The sequence below is a fragment of the Chroicocephalus ridibundus genome, chromosome 4 (genome assembly GCF_963924245.1).
Source record: "Chroicocephalus ridibundus chromosome 4, bChrRid1.1, whole genome shotgun sequence".
NCBI lineage: Eukaryota > Metazoa > Chordata > Aves > Charadriiformes > Laridae > Chroicocephalus > Chroicocephalus ridibundus.
The window spans coordinates 12,059,394-12,076,742 of NC_086287.1; the positions used below are offsets into that span (position 1 = coordinate 12,059,394).

At 39.1% G+C, this 17,349-nt stretch overlaps 1 protein-coding gene across 5 annotated transcripts in view; it reads left to right on the plus strand.

The window, feature by feature from the left end:
- The window catches only part of GALNT18 (polypeptide N-acetylgalactosaminyltransferase 18), a 248,148-nt gene that overhangs the window by 182,651 nt on the left and 48,148 nt on the right, over positions 1 to 17,349 (plus strand). For all 5 annotated transcript variants that reach the window (XR_010070678.1, XM_063331769.1, XM_063331772.1 and 2 more), the window contains exons 8-9: positions 8,426 to 8,611; positions 13,979 to 14,116. Coding sequence is in view for 4 of the 5 variants with exons in the window: in XM_063331769.1 (XP_063187839.1) it covers positions 8,426 to 8,611; positions 13,979 to 14,116 (324 nt within the window). In the remaining variant the exon portion in view is untranslated. The remainder of the gene's footprint in view (positions 1 to 8,425; positions 8,612 to 13,978; positions 14,117 to 17,349) is intronic.

Consider the following 17,349-nt stretch of genomic DNA (forward strand, 5'->3'; position numbering starts at 1 on the left):
TCAGGCTCAGTACGAGTCAGCAGTGTGTCCTAGAAGCCAAGAGAGCAAACGGCATCCTGGGGTGCATCAAACCCAGCATCACCAGCCGGTCAAAAGAGCTGATTGTCCCACTTTGCTCAGCGTTGGTGAGGCCTCACCTTGAGTGCTGTGTGCAGTTCTGGGCCCCACCATTTAAGGAGGATGGAAGGTCCTTGAATGCGTCCAGAGGAGAACAAGAAAGCTGGTGAAAGGTCTGGAAGGAACGTCCTGTGAGGAGCGACTAAGGACTTTGGGTTTGTCTAGTTTGGAGAAAAGGAGGCTGAGGGGCGACCTCATTGCTCTCTACAGCTTCCTGAGGAGGGGAAGTGGAGAGGGAGGTGCTGCGCTCTTCTCCCTGTATCCAGTGATAGGACATGTGGGAATGGTTCAGAACTGTGCCAGCAGAGGTTTAGACTGGACATTAGGAAGCATTTCTTTACCAAGAGGGTGGCCAAACACTGGAACAGGCTTCCTAGAGAGGTGGTCAATGTTCCAAGCCCACCCGTATTTAACAGGCATTTGGGCAATGCCCTTAATGACATGCCTTAACTTCTGGTCAGCCCCTGGTCAGGCAGTTGGATGAGATGATCATTCTAAGTCCCTTCCAACTGAAAATACTCTCCTCTCCTCTCCTCTGCTCTGTTCTATTTTGGCATGGTATTCTGGTACTGATGAAGTCTTTAGGATTAGTGCAAGATTAACAAGACTGATCAAGCTAAGTACAGCTGTGGTAAGGGAGAGAAAGGTAAAAATATAAAAGATGGGAAGTGCACAAAGTTGCTCCATGAGTACTAAACCCGTGGTGATCTGGTTACTCAGTTTGCTGCTTTTTTAAGATTAAAAGTGATTTCTTTTACTTCCTATTCATGACTTAAGCTTGGCAGTGTAGCGTATGTGTCAGTTATTTGCTGTGCCTAGCAACGACAGACACATTTGAAAGAGAACTGAATGAAGCCATATGCCTTCAGTGACCCCTGAAGCACGTTATCTCCTAATAACACAAGGCATAGAGGAGTTCCTGCAATTGTAAACCAGCAACATAACATACATAGTTTAACAATACATTGTAAAAGTTTCACAGCTCATGAAGATAGGTGCAAAATTAATCCCTGCAGAACAAAACAATTTAAAAAGTACATAATGAAGCAATGAGCTAAAAGAGGAAGGAAACTACTGACAATTTAATATGGGAAGAATCTTTTCATGTATTACTTTTTCAATGAGAGTGTTTTATAAAGGCACAATTAATGTAAAATGAGGCCTATGAGGCAATTAACGATGACTTCAAAAGTAAGATTTAAGGGATAATTTACTTTTTAAAATTGAGAGCAGCTAATTATGTTAAAGCCTTTTATTTCCTTTTAAAAAGTATTTTAGATTGTGGGGGTGTGTTTTTGTAGGTTGCTTACAGTTTCACATTAAGATTATCAGCTTCATTACGGAAAAAAACTATTCTTGCACACAAATAGATAGTTTACCTAAAATTATGATGGGCTTGTATGAGGATGAGAAGTAGAATAGTCTTCAAAAACCTCACAGAGTTTCAGTAAAATATATGAAGGAATTTAAAAAAAAAAATAAATCTCTCTTCAGTCTCTGATTTCTCTGCGCATACTGTTCTGAGCTATGACTGTAGGCAGTCACCTCTTGAAACTAAGTTCCGCCCTGATTTCCCACTCTGCAGGGCTACATGCCAATGGCATGATTCTCTTTTCCAACCCATTCAGCATCTAGAAGCAGGGAGTAAACCATAATCATAGCTTCAGTAAACAGTGTATTTTCTTTCTCTCTTGTCCACCTATATTCTGATTTTTCTAATCCTGAGTTTATGTGACACAGGCCAGAATTCTGCGTTTAATTCTACTGTTTGGGTAGACTTCTGCTGTGAGACGAAGCTGTTTGGGACCAGTGGAATAAGCAAAGCTGTGCACAGTTTCTTGCTGAATTTGGGGAAAGTTAGCTAAATCCATCAGTACTTATTGTCACTACTGCGATTATTTAGTGAAGATTATGACCTAATCTTCAGTGGAGATACGACCTAAATAAAGATTAACGTGTTTAATTCAGTGTGTATAGTTTCTGGTTTTACAGAGACAGATACCCAAATGTACATGACAATCCAAAAACTTTCAGGGTGCCATTCAAAACCTACTGATTGCTTCTGGAAATGTGAACATTGATTTCAGTGACCTTTGTGTCTGACCATTCTCACTGTCCTTTCTTCAGTCACCTGTCGAGACAGCAAAGTAAAAATGCAGACCCAAAATGATCACAAACTTAGCTAGCTCGTGGTATTGAATAAAAATATTTTATTCATACTTGCCTGTACAGCATCAACCTCATTATTGGCTATCAGTAAATAATTAATAGTAATGACAAAGGCTAACAAGATTCACAAATATTGCATTAAATTGTTCCCCAAAATGTATTTTAAAGATATTGGTGACTATTTTTTTGTATCCACTGTAGTAGTTAATTCACACTGACTATTTTTTTTATCTTCAGGGCATCTTTAACGATTTCTTCAAATTTTGTCATTCACAGACTTCACAGAAGCCAGAAATTACTTCCGCCTTTTGAGAAATCACTTAATTATTAAAAAGTTTTGTTTGCAGATGAAATGAAGTGATGGTTTCAAACAAGGTCACATCAGTTCTCGGAGAAACTGCGTGATCTGTGTAAATTTAATGAATGCAGTACATGCTAATAAACTGCTTAGCATCACGTAGGGTTTATTTTTTTATTAGATTAAGCTTCCACAACATGAAAAGAACACTCAGTGATTAAAGAGATAAAAAGAAACACTTTTAATGAAGATGTCTTGTATCATTTTATAATGAAGTATAAATTAAATATTTGAGAGAGGGATCAGCTTCAGAATTGTAATTGTTTTGATTAAATATGCAAATTCAAATATGTTTAAATGCAATTGAAAAGGTTTTACTCAAGGATGCATACATAAAAATAAAACTAAATAGAAATGGAGACCCTTTGTCTAGTGAAACAGATTTTCCAGATGTGCACGGAATATGCCTTAAAAAGAGTTATGACCAGGTTGATTTAGACGTTTCTAAGGATGTGTGTCACCCGTCTCTGCTGCACACTGAAGGCTGTGCAAATGCTGTCACTACTGCCGTCGCTTTGGTGGGACCGAGAGGGATGACAGCACAGCAGTATTAGGGCTGACGCCTTTGCAAAATGCTTAAGGAAGCCATTTGGCACGTTACTGCTGCCTCACTTGTGCCGTCCCACTGGGCTGCCCAGTACTTCCATCCTTTACTCCTTTACCAGAGTGGAAGTTGCAGCTGATCTGTGTTGCCACCATCCATGTTCTCTCTGCAGTTTTACGTGTTCCCTGCTTTGCTGGCGCTTCCAATGGGAAGCACGTGTTTTCTGTTTGCTCTGTGGGGCTACTTCAACCTTGGTGAACATAAATTCACACCCACGTAGGGCCACAATTACAGCTTTCATGTAAATGTACCTTCAGTAAATTAGTGGTAAGAAGTGATTAAAACTTGAACAAATTCTCAACATAAGTCCTAACAACTTAAGATGTAAAAGGGACATTCCCCCCACTCCTCCCCCCTCCTCCCCCCAACTTGATTGGCTGTATTCATTTAATGTTCCTACCATCTCCCACTTGTTTTGCTTACTTGAGGTCATAGGCTTCACTGACTTTAGTCTTTCACCTTTTAACTGGTACAAGTTGCCTTGGACACTGCTACTGTCCCTTTACACCTTTAATTTTTTAAAGGAATTTTACTAACTTTTGCTAGTGATGAAGGAACCCTTCAAGAGGAGGAAGCCCTCTAAGCCCTGCTTGGGACTATACCAAATATATGAACCTCCTCAGGAAATTCAAGAATAAAGAGCCCTTTCTAAGGTACTCTTGGAAAGGAGCATGAAAACACAGTGAAGTGGATTCTGAGAGCTCTTTGGAAGGGAAACTCCAGTTGGTCTTTTTCTAAAAGACTGTTTGTTTGAAGTGAATCAGCAGGACCAGAACCTCAAGAAATTCCTCCAAAGAAAAGCAAACTTTTTGCCTTGCTGGGACTACAGCAACCATGAGAAGTGCTCCCAAAGATACGCAGTCTCTCACACTTGAAAACTTTCTAAGGCCTTAAGGCAAAGCCTGAGACCCATTTTGCAGTTGATGCTTTTACAGAATGAAGCGTGAGTTGCTATTTATTGTATCACAATGATGGAAGCATATGGAGTATATGTATGTTTAGGGATTTAGCAGGAAATTGAGACTGTTGCTAGCAATTTCCACCTCTTGGTATCTTGGGTAAAACATCTTCACGGGCAACAGGAAAAGCTGCTGCATTTCCTTTTAACCATAGTTCAGGAAATTCATCAGGTTTCTTCCTTGCAATTTGTACAAGTGGGTTTGTCATTATTACTGATTGCAGTAATGCTTAGAGATATAATGTCTTATTTCAAACCATTCCATGTGGTTAAAAAAAGTCTTTGAAGATCTTTTATCTTTAGAGTTCCTACTAAAGTCATGGCTGATAATTTGGAAAAGCTTCACTGATTTTAAACCTTTGTATTTATTTATAGCCATCACATAAAATAACAGTGCTGGAGAACTAGAAAGGTGCTATTCACTATGGATGAAGCCTGAATAAAGATTCCTAGTGACAGCAAAAAAAGAGCTGTGAAATTCACAGGGGAAACATGTGAAGACGTGAGGAATTGACCCCTCAATTGCTATTCCTATTTCTCAACTATAAAGACAATCTCTTGTCTACAGGAATTTTATTAGATGAAGAACAAACTGCTCTAAAAGGCTTTGCAATTTCCCTCTGAGTTGAGTCTTCAAGAAAATATATTTCTTAGTATTAAAATATTAATTAAAAAAATCTAAAAATTGTCTTTGACCAAAAGGTGTTGGTTCAGAGTAATTAATGAGTCTCTCCTGTGCACTTCTGGTGTGAGATTTATATCTTCATAGATGTCTTGAAAAACCATCCAGCCATGCACAATGGCTCCAACGCAATGGTTGGAGTACCAGGGGTTTGTTTGCATGAGTAAAGGAGATGGGGGGAACTAGGAGCGGTCAGATTCACATGGACAGTTTGTCTGAGAAGGAAAGAAAGAAAAAATGGATGGGTGTTTTTGACTGAGCTGCAAGAAATTCCCTTATTTAAATACAGTCAGGGAAGAATATTAAAAAAAGCTAACGCTTTCTGTAGCAGTCAGTTAATGATGTTATACTGTTTAGTATTCATGTATCCTGTTCACTACAGTGTTCAATATTTAGTGTATGACTAGCAAAGCCCTTCATTCCTTGTCTGGAGATTTTGCACATCGTTTTGGGGAGTTGGGAATCCAGAGTCCTTTGAGACTCCAGGAGAGTTTCATGCCCATTTGAAAATCCCACTTTAATGCCTACCTACATTTTCTTTCTGTGCAACTGGCCTCTCCCTAAGTGCGATCAAACGTTTGGAGAAAAGAGCTTTCTCACCGTACTGTAATCCCACTGGCGAAGAACGCTTGCGGGAGGGAAAGGTACTGTGGCTTGTCCTAGATGTGACCAGCTGAGCAAGTCAGGATTGGGCTTTCTGCGCTTATAAAGAATTGCGTCTGCTTTCACTCTGCGAGTGCTCTGCAAGGCTTTGTGGCCTGCAGCTTAGGGCAGTGCTGCTTCTGCAGCGCTGTAACTGCAAGCTCTGCACACGCTGTAACTTATGCTTCCCCTGTCTTCAGATCACGTGTGTTTCTCGTGTCTTCCTCTTTAAAAAGTCATTAATTAAAGGACTTTTATTCATCTTGATATATGAAAACTACTAGCGTGTATCTCTAGTCCAGTTTTGGTGTATGCTTATCACATTTTCAGGGATTGCAGGAGATTTTTGTTTAGAAATAATAGGATTTGGTTTTGAAGCTGTTTAATGCAACCTGCCTGTTCTGTCAGCACCTATGCTGACAACTCCCTCTTAGCATTAAGTTTTTAAGTGAATCCGTGGTTCTTGTAGAGTAATTAATTAGTCTTTGGAAATAGAACAAAGACTGTCAGTGTCTGAGAGAAAGGAGTGGCCACCAGATTTGATTAATTGATGTTTATTCAGATAGTGGGTAATTGTTATTTACAGACTGTATTAAAGACTTTGTCATCTCAGGATGTGTTTTGAAAACACATATGACTTCATTATAAAGTCAAATTAGATTTCACTGATTACTGAATCAGTATTAAAATTATAGATGAGTCCGCTCTTCAGATTTTCAGATCCTAGAAATTTACTTGGAAATTCAGTTCATTATAGACTGTGGATTTTTGGCTCACATTTTTTTGTGAATTGTTGTCAAGATGGCATTCAGACCTAACTCTGAAAATCCCACAAAAGATTTGGTGTTCACATGTTAGACTTGGATTGAGGCCTACCCTAGTTAAAATGAGCAAAGGCTAGGCAGAGCAGGCAGCGCATGCGGGTGTGTGAATTGTCTTGTCCTAGGCTAAGTTATGACCCTCTCTATATCTTCCTTGTCTTTTATGACACTAACTTAAACAGTGTACCGTGAGTAACTCTGAAACCATTTACAGCTGGATGTCGATGCCGTACTGAGAAATGGCTTGGACTGAAAGCAGGCATTGCGTGAACAAAGCCTGATGATACTTCACATTTAATCTTTATTAGGAAATGTAGCTGAACCATTTAGAATTAAATGTTTGACAAACCGTTATTTTTGTTAGATTGTTAAGCTGGATTTCCCACTTTATATGATATTTAGAAAGATAGGACACAAATGTTGTTTCCAGATTATTTATTCTTGTGCCAGATCAACTGCCCATTTATTTTTAAATATTTGTGATCATCTCAGTTTTGCCCTGATGTTGGTAATGGTTATGTTTATTTACTCTTGCGGTTTTCCGAGTTCTGGACACAAAGACATGCTGAAGTCTTTTCAGCTCCCTTCTCGACTGTACAGGTTCATGGGATAGCTCATCTTCCAGAGAGCTCTGAAAACCAAGGCTCTATCTCTTCTCCCAGCATATGCTGAATGCAATTAGGCACCAGTTCAGAAAAGGCTTTGTAAACATTCTGAATCCATGCCACATTTTCTGGTCTCAGGAGCTGCCAAATGCCTAAATGCTGTATTCAAGCCAGATGTCTAAATATATAAAATGAATGACTGAACAAAGTGCCTCCTTAGTAGAGCATATGCCTATAGGATGGACAAACCTGAGGGGTCTGAGGTCAGCTCCAGAACATGATGTTCTGCCAGCCCACATCCCCGGCCACTAGGAGGGAGATCAAAATATACTCTCTCCTGGATGAGCTGTATGAGGAAGGAGCACGCTCGCTCTCATTTTTTGCTGTCTTGGTATTGGTTAGCAAGCCTCAGGAATCTCTGCTAGCAGTATCATAAGGCAAACTTTGTCACTTCTCAGTGAGTACATCTGCCTCTGGGACACTGAGGTACTTGTTCAGCAGGATCAAATGGTTTGAGTACATCTGGGTTTTCACCTGAGCAGCATCCACTCAGCCATTATGAATGGACTGCCTTGACCTTGTTAGGAAGTTTACATAATACAAGACACACAGTAAAAGGACCCGTATGTAGAATAATTTAAGTACTTCACTGACTGTTAAGGCTGCCAAGATGGTTTTCTCTCTTGTTGAAAGCAGAAAGAGAGAAAATCAGAAATGGATGCAATACTTACGATTAACATTATGGACGTTCCCAGCTGCGGTAGTGGGCAAAACTGAAACACACTTGAGCAGGTACAGTAACCTACATTATAAATGAATTATAATCTGTAAGAATAGTGTGTGTTGAAATTGTTCATAGAACATTTTCACCATGCAGTCTTAGTCTTTCTAATTCCTTCTCAAAAGAAATAAACTTGATCCTTCCTGAGCTACGTTTGAAGCAAAGCATAAGATGCATTTATATTCCCGGTCTTCCTAGAACCTGAAACCTTAGTGATCTTAAAAAGTGGATTAGCTTAGTTTCCCTTTTACGTAAGGCTGGCTAGTTCAAGATTCTGAATAGTGCGTGTATGCATTGAGATGGACTGTGCACAATCTTCGAGAAATGCCTGCAAGGCATTAAAACTTGAACCCAGACGTGATTGTTTTGGATGCCCTATAAATAATTCTATTAATAATCTTGAGAATAGCTAAATTGATCCAGGAAGATTGCAAAGAGAGGCTACTGGTAATGTAATAATTCTGTAGTAAAGTTACGTAGTAGTAATAATTCATGGTAAGTCAAGGTAATAACTCTCTCCTCTCGCAACTGTCTAAAAAACCCCTCCGTATAGTCAAATAAGTCTCAAGTAGTTATTCTCCTTTGTAACAATGACAAGCATAGAAATAAAACAATTTCAGTGTATTTACTAAAGGACAGCAGTGGTGTAGGGAGCTCTCACTAGCAGAATAATCTTTTTTCGTCCTAGGTATGGCAATGTGGAGGAAGTGTTGAGGTTCTGCCCTGCTCCAGGATTGCCCACATTGAAAGAGCACATAAACCATACACAGAAGATTTAACTGCTCATGTCCGGAGAAACGCACTAAGGGTGGCTGAAGTCTGGATGGATGAATTTAAGAGCCATGTCTATATGGCGTGGAACATACCCCAGGAGGTGAGTCACAAAGACCAGTGTTTGCAAGCTTTGGCCTTAGATGCTTTTGGGTTTCGTTCCCTGAATATTGATTTTTCTGCTAGGATTTTGTTATTTCTATACACATGTGTATGTATTTATCTCCTACGTATAGGCATAAGGTATGCCTATACATACACGCTTATATATAAAAATATATATTGCCTTATTCTAGAATAATTTCTTTGTCTTCAGGTTCCTTAAAAATTAATTTCTTGTCAAGTTCATCATCCTCACTGATGATTCTTCATGGAGATTTTAATCTAGTAGTTGCAGAAATGTGGAAAAAAGAAGCATCAAATCTATATTACATATCTTATTTTGAATTTAAGTGTCTTATTTACCATCACAGAGAGCTATAATTCCACCAGATTTGTGAGGGGATTTCTGCCAGAGGGCAAGGGGTGTTGACATCTATCAGTTCAAGTGTGGGTGTGTCACTCTTGAGTAAATTCACATCAGAGTAAGGGTGGCTGTCATGACATATCGCAGAATCTAGCTGCAACTCCCTTTTGGCGTTCTTGTTCAGATTTCTTTTCCATAGATGAGCAGTGGTTGGTCCATTGTGTTGAAAAGGTAATGTCAAATGGCTAACCTGAGAATTCAGTTTGATATCGGATTTTAGTTGTTCTTCTGTAGTCAATGGTTTTTAAGCTATGAACTGTTAAGAGCTATAGGGCTCTGATAAAAGGCGACTGTACCTATTCTGGAAAATACTCAGGATCCATGTACAATAGGTTGTTTCCACCTAGGGGTTGAAAACTGTGGCCGTAGTTGAATTTCAGTTTTGACTTACAGTGTGCAGTTCTCATCATGACAGCAAAGGCAAATATTTAAGACTTAATAAATGGATTTTGGCGATTTATTTTTTCTTTACTAAAATCTCTGTACAATCTCTCTTGAGTGATTTTGCAGCTGTTCAGATAAACTGGTTTTGGTGTGATTTCTGGTTCAAGAAATAAAATGCTGTACTTATCCTCCTTTAGTTTAATATGGAAAAAAGGTTAGAAACCAAAACCCAGCTAGATACATGAATGCTGATGTTAATTCAGCTGCTTTCAATAGTTTTCTTGGCGAAGTGGGGAAAACATTGTCCTGTTTTCAGGTTGCAGAATTAGCCACATAATACACCATGAAAGCACCAAGAAAAAAAAAATCCTTTATGATCTGGTAGAGGGAGAAGACCTTTCTGGAAGGTAGTCCCATGTTCACAGAATGCAGTCTACCCTTTAAGTGTCCCTGTATTGAGTAATCACACGGAAGTGCATACAAGAATAAAGACATTTCTGGAAGATAAGGTTACTTATTTTACATCAAAACAATTTAAAATGAATTTTATTTGAGATTAACCTGATAGATTTAAATTTTAGTTTTTATTTTTTATTGTTAGTTATTTTCCTGAAGACTGGTTGATCTTCATTGATTCAATCCTTTGACGTGCAAACATAGCATTAAGACAGAATTTAGAAATTCCTTTTGCTAACCAGGATATACAGTATTATACTCGTATTTGTATAATATTCATACAGATATGATGGTGGTGGTGCTTAATCTTGTGCAAAGTTGAGATTTGAATGCAATTTGGAAATAAATTCATGGAGAATACAAAGAGAAGTTGTTGTTATTATTACTTGTTAAATGGAAATTTAACAAGTAATAATAACAGTCTTGACTGTGCCGATAGGTCAGAAAAAAATAAGCCTGTTATAATAAATTTTGAAACTCATTTATTAAGCAAAGGAAACAAATATATTTTATTAAACAAAGGAAAAATATATGTAGTGCGTGGATTCGACTGATTTCTTCAGGTCACAAAGTGCATCAAGGTGTTTGCACGGTAGATCTTGTACTGAAAACTGATTCTGTTCACAGTTTTGAAGAGGAATAACAAGTTTTCTTACTACTTCAATCTCCAGTCATTTTCCCACCACAAATATACTAATCATTGCACTGAACTGCTCGAATAAATTGCAATGCAGATTATATTCTCTCTTCATCTTCACAAAGGCTACCGCTGTCAAACCGTAGTGCAGACTTAAACGCTGGAAATGGCAAGCGCTAAATCAGATTTTAATAGCGGTAGCCTCTTCTGCAATGTAATGAGATGCCTCTGTTGTAGGGAGAAATCTATCACTCTGTGTGTGTACGGAACCTGTAGCACAAAGAACCTTCATTTGTATTTCGCACCACTGTAGGAAATCAAATAAACACACACATGCCCACATACTTATTTAAAACATACTGGGAGACAGCTTAGTTTTCACAGTTGTCACACACCTATAAAGCCTGAATCTGCTCATTACCTAGTAATTGCTGCAGGCTGTTCAGGGACAGTGTGGCACCTTTGTGACCATCAGAAGGTTTTTCTGTCAGATGGGGTCTGTGACTTACAGCTGGGTACATTCAAGTGTTGTTCACCCAGCAAGTGGAAAATAGGGAAGAACTTAGCAGAGTGTTGGGGCTCTGTTTTTTTCTGACAGCCTGGCATGTGCTCCAGTTTCCCAAATCAGTTGTGTTATTTGAAGCTGTTCTAAGCGTCTTTGGGTTCATTGTGCAAGGCCTGGTGGCAAGAATCAGGGGAAGAGCTCCAAAGCACTGGGACTTTGTTTTCCTTTCCCGTGATAAACTTTCTGAGTACTGAAGTGATTCGAGAGCAGTGGGAAACAAGTACGTGTTTAAGGAAAGCTTCTGGCCTTTTAAGGGAAAGAGGAAAATACAGTATGAAATTATGCTCCCAAACACTGTAATTGAATCAGTCAGTGTAAAGAAAACTTTCATTATTAGTGGGAGTCCTCTTTTATACATCAAAAGATTAGGAGCAATGCAGTCTCTGGTTGGTATAGAAACATCAGTAGAAAGAGGGAGTATTCAGTGTAAAGGAGCAACCTAAAAAAATAACATAAAGCTTGTGGGTGGGACACTTGCAATAGAGACTTCCAGTAGGCAGGGGGCAAAGAGATGGTGGGTGAGAAAGGCTGGGGATGGATTAAGTCAAATTTAGATATCAGACTGGATGGCAGTATCTCTGTTTCATCTTTGCTTACCTCAACATTAAATTAAAGGTGAAATACCAAAGAGGGACAATTTTCAAATCAATCCTAGGTTCAGCTTAGGCAAAAAGATGGCGAGACATCATTGTGGGAGACATGCAGAGAGGCCAGACAGATAGCAAAAGGCCAAATTCTGTTGCACAAGTGGATAACTGCAGGAGTAATTCTCTATCTGGAAGCTGATGAAATAGCGCACTGGTAACGGACGGTGTAGGTAATAGAAATGTGTTCAGTTATAACAGTCGTGATTTTCCATGAAATATGTTATTCCAAACTGTTAACCACAGGACCTGTTTTTTCCGTGGAGGAATTCCAGATCTCTGAGAATCCCCATAGTCAGATGTTTCCAAAGGTTTTAGTCTTTGAGAGCTAATAATAATAAAAAAGAGTTAGACTCATTTGTCGGCATGCTGTGACTTCCCTCTTGGGATCTCCGTGGGTGGCTCTGAGGTACTGAGGGCTTCAAATGGGGATCTCAGATACCATGGTGATTTCTGCATCCAAACTACTTAGAGAAATAGATTCAGAAAAAGCAATTAAAACCCGAAGGAGAGATTTTTCAAGTCCCAGAAGCAAGAACTGTGCTCTTCATGTGTCCTCCCCTATGTTTTGGGGTTTGTTTATTTTCTTTTTTTTCCTCCCATCTTATTCTCAGCTTTGGGGAACACACAGAGTTGTTGCTGGTGATAAAGCCAGTGTGCTACTTGTGAGCTGTTTTCCTTCTCCATCTGCATGGGAGGATGTGATTACTGAGGCCCTGGATGCTCTTTCTTACCTTAGACAATTAATTATGAGGGAAAAAGCATTGGTGACTGCCGGCTTTCATGGAAAGGAGTTGGGATGCACTGGACCAATTTAGTACCTGATCCCAGGAAGCCTTGTTAGTGCTGGAAGTTGAGCGTTGGCATCCTCCTTTTCCTTCACACAAGTGGCAGATACACTGGAAAGTGCAGATAGAGCGGTGCATGAGCAGGCGTTTCCGCGGGATCAGTTGGTTGTCTTACAGCACCCCACAGCACATTCCTTTATCTAGTCACTTCCTAGAAAAGTCAGGCAAAAATGATTGGTTAAGGAGTAGTTCCACATGAAGTTCTATGATGTAGGGCTTGAGGGGAGGGGAGTCATCATTTTTAATGATTAACTTGAGTTATGCCTTAGTTTCCTACTTTTTAGTATACTTCGCTAATCTGTAAGTCAATTTTACTTTAATTAGAAAATTCTTCCATAATAAAATATACTTGTTCCAGGTTAACGTTAATTCAGTGCTTTGGGTTGTAAGAAGCAGTCATTGCTTCAGCAGGTCAGAAAGCTACATACTTATAAAGATACCTTTTTGATGTGTAACTTAAGAAAATTCAATACTTCCAATGTTATTTTTAAATCATATCTGGTGTCAGACAAAATCTTTGGGGTGTTTAAGGCCCAGTAAGGGCTGTTGTTTTAAGTAGATAGATTGTAGGATTTCCCTGTGAAAATGTATTTATCCCGCATTTTGTTCTGAGGCAGTAGTGGTAGTGCACAGTGTGGAGCAAAATGTCTCATTTTACTTCCTGTCAAATAGCAGCCATGGATTTGCACTTAGATCCTTCTCTAAAAATTTCCACTGTGTGATTTTAGTGTGATAAATTATTGATTTTTTTATATACAGGGACTTTATGAAACTAACACTTTATGATCTGCTCTTATGATAAGTAGAAACTAGGTTAGCCAGAAATGTAAAGGAGAATAAAAATTAGGGGAGAGAATATTCTGCAATTGCTTTTAACAAAAATAGCAACTTTTCTTTTTACGTTACAAGAGCAATTTAATAAGTGCTATTTCAGAAAGGTGAGCAGAGCTTCTGTTCTTTGCAGTGAAGCAGTAAACCCAGGCTTCAGAAATGGCCAGAAAGTGTCATATACTAGTGATTAGGCCACAGTGGGATGCCGGCAACAAGGTTGTTTCTAGGGCAACTTCCTACTTACTGCCAATTACTTTTGGATTTGGAAAGTGCCAGGAAATTAGAGAACAACAGTGATATTCATTGGAAGCTAGATCTAAACCCCACTGCAGTCAATAGGAGCAGTTCCATTGACCAAAGCAGACTTTGAAAGAGACCCCGCCACGGTGACCTGTATCATATTTAATTGGGGCATTTATGGAGTGTTTGTGGGTGACAGGCTCACTCTGCAACCCAAAGCTGGTGTTTATCATAGGTCATAGTCATCTTTGCAATGAGGGAGCCCCTGGATGATCAGTTTACACGGGAGTGTATCACTGATGTCTTTTCTGCTTTTTCTGTCCTTTGTTTTATGTGCAGGACTCCGGAATTGATATTGGTGATATTTCTGAGAGGAAGGCCTTGAGGAAAAAGCTCCAGTGCAAGACCTTTAGGTGGTATCTTGTCAGCGTGTATCCAGAAATGAGAATGTATTCAGATACTGTCGCCTATGGAGTGGTAAGGATCTGTTTGCATTTCCCATTCTAAAAAGGTGGGGGAGAAACGTGTATAGTGGAAATAATTCATGAAAACTCTGAGTAGAAGAACCAGATAAACTTGAAGTCACTAGTTAAATAATTTGTTAGACTGGTTAGTTGACAGAGACGGCTGCTCTGCTGTAGTTTTTGCTGAGGTATTCTGAATGGTATTTTCCTCCATGATTGTTTTGGTTTTGTTTGTTCCATGGGTTGCGTTTCACTCAGAGATACTCAAGGCATGATTTTTTAGACACGTTGGAGCTGTCAGTTGGAAGGTTTGCGGCAGCAGGTGAATTAACAAAACAGGCTCAGTATTTGAACTGCAAGCTTCTTAATACTGTAGCCAGATCTTAATTTAGAACCTCAAATGCCTGTATTTTAGGATCATCATTATCATTACTTGTGTAGTACCCTTGTCTATGTTGAAATTACACTTGAGTTGTACCGTGCTAATTAAAGCAGAGACAATTCTTGCCCCTAGAAAAGCAGCAATCTAAAAAGAGAGGGCAGGTGTGCATGACATGGAAGATAAGCATAGCAGGTTAATATGGGGCCATAATAAGCAAGTAGAGCTAGGACATCCTTTTTATATTCTCTGTCCAGTGTCATATTCACAAAAATGGATTCCTTTGAATTAAAGTTGCCCTTTTGCATACAAGTCCCAATTAGGAAACGTAACACTTAAGAGCAGATCATACGAGTGAAAGATTTGGTTTGAGACATTCCTCCTCAAACAGAAATCTGAGTTGTGTGGTTTGCCAGTACAGCTCTGAGAAGACCCTTAAGGGTGCCGTAGAGCAGCTGCTCTGTTTTGGCAAATGCAGTTCCATGACCCCTTTGATGATCAGTTAAAATTATCGTGCTGATTTTTCATACAATCAAAAACAGAAGAAAAACACTTCCAACAAAGGTTTCAGTCGTTGTTAAATGCATGAGATCATGGTTACCTTCCGAAATAGTTCAGAACAATGCCAAAATCACACCTGTGTGCAGGGAGCCTCTCCCATAGACTGGGTGGAATGGCCCTCAGCAATGCCGTGATCTAATCAGGAGCGGAGTTCCCTGGGGAGAAGGAGGCGTAGCAGCTAACAGGTGCAGGGTTCTGCTTGTAGGTACCTCTGGCTAAAAAGTCTTTGCGTGCAGGTAGAAGTGACACCAGATAAAAAAGGAAGACAGTGGAATAGCTAAGGTACTTGTTGTGTAGTCTGAGGGTTAACTCCGTATCAGGTAAGTCAAAATGAAAATCGGTGAACAAGCACCCTATGATTTTATATTCTGCTGAGACTTTTTCGTCAGCCTTTGAAGGTTCCTTGCTGGCAAGATACAAAAAAAAAAAAAAAAGAATCTACAGAAATACTGAACTCACTGGTCAGCAGAACATGCATATTTAGGTACTGCATAATAATGCAGGCGATGCAGTCTTTTGTCTGCAGTGTGAGGGCAGGCTCATCAGCTAAGAAAGATGTGAGGATTAGTCCTTGTTTCATTATTTGTACTATCACAACAGAAGTAGTGGACAGGTATGGCAACCTATCTATACAGGCAAAGGGGGAGTGTTTTATGAAATACACAGCTTACTGGTTTATAAATACAGTTGTATGAAACAAAAAGATGAAGTGCCCCAGTCTTTTTAGTAAAAGAATTGTTTGTATCTCTAATCTTCCATCATGTCTGCTTTCCTGTTCGCTTGCTTGTCTTGTAATGGAGAAAGGTGTGATATTTCAAAGCAAGTGAGCTGCTTGCTGATTCTCTAAGTGCTTCCATTCATCAACTGTCTTCATTTTTTTGTAGAAAAAAAGATATATTGCTACTATAGCATTACCATTAATTAAAAAAAATACTGAGTAATTATGAAAGTTATCTGAATAGGGGTGAGGGTTAGATATAGGCATCTACAGTGTCAGCACCCATATTTATTTCTTGAATTCTAAATTTCCTTCTGTTCCGTGAGAGTTAGGAAAATAGTTGTATCATTCACGTCTAGTTTATGCTGTGGCATATAGCTAGGGTTAGGGTTGGTGGCAGAGTAAAGAGTTGGGAACCAAATTTCTTTCTGAAGTACGCTTAAAGTTAGGAAAAAGTGATGTTGGTGGGCCAGAAGCTGATGTATTTAGTGCAGGGACTGTCTCCCTGATTTCAGCTTGATGTTTGAGATAATTTTGCAAATTCGAAATTTCAGTAGTCTATTTTTATCTCTGTATGCTGCAACACTTCAAGTTTGAAAGGGAGCAAATGGCAGCATTGACTAATTATTTCCGTTTTTCAGAGTAAGGATTAGTGACCTGGTTATATTTTGGGTTGTAATTAAGTCTTGGTAGTCTAAAACTGCATTACTCAAGTTAATTGTTGGTCGCCACAAAGCCACTAGATTTTGGAAAGAGAAGGTTCCTAAGAGCCTGGGCCTCAGATTTTGAAACAGCGTGATTAGTTAACAGGCCAGTGGCTTTTTTGTTTTTCTGTTCTCTGTAGGGATCATTTCTCTACAGATATTCTAAATTATTTTTAGAGTTGTGATTGGGATAAGAGCTTGAGAAATTAAATCTGAAGAGCTCTTTTTTGTTTGTTTTCAAGGTTCATAAGAAGAGGACTGGTGTTAAAAGGAATATACCATTCTGTCTCTTTTTCTGTAGCGCCTGATCACCAGACAGTTGCTATTAGGGTTAATGTCAGGGTTTTTTTAGAGCTTGGGACTCTGAAGTTCTCTGTATGTGTTTTACTGCTGGGTCAGCCCTCCCAGCTAAGTCACATGCTGATGTTGATCAAGACAGACTTTTTTGCTTGCTTTATAATGGGGATTGTTGTGGAAAAGGTTATAACATTAGGGCTAGGACAAGCATTAGAATTTGAGTTTGTGGAAGAGGTTTTGAAAAGCCGAAGGAAATGATGAATCCAGGCATGAATTAATAAGGCTGATATTTATCTTGGTTTGGATAGAGAGTGCTGCCTAATGTCTGATTATGATTAGAGTCATGGTCGTCGTTACGTTTATGGCTAAGAAATACAAAGCTTTGAGAGAGGAAACTTTATTTAAATCTCAAGGCTTGAAGCTAAGAATAAGGCCAGTATTGATACCTAATGCATATTTTCCCTTTAATGTTAAGATTTGTCCTGTCTGTTATTGAATTTAGAGTTAGGTTTGGAGTTGAAAATCTTGTAGAGATGAGTTCATGGTTTTGATTTTATTCACTGCCTGACTTCAGTCTCTGGGTTGTC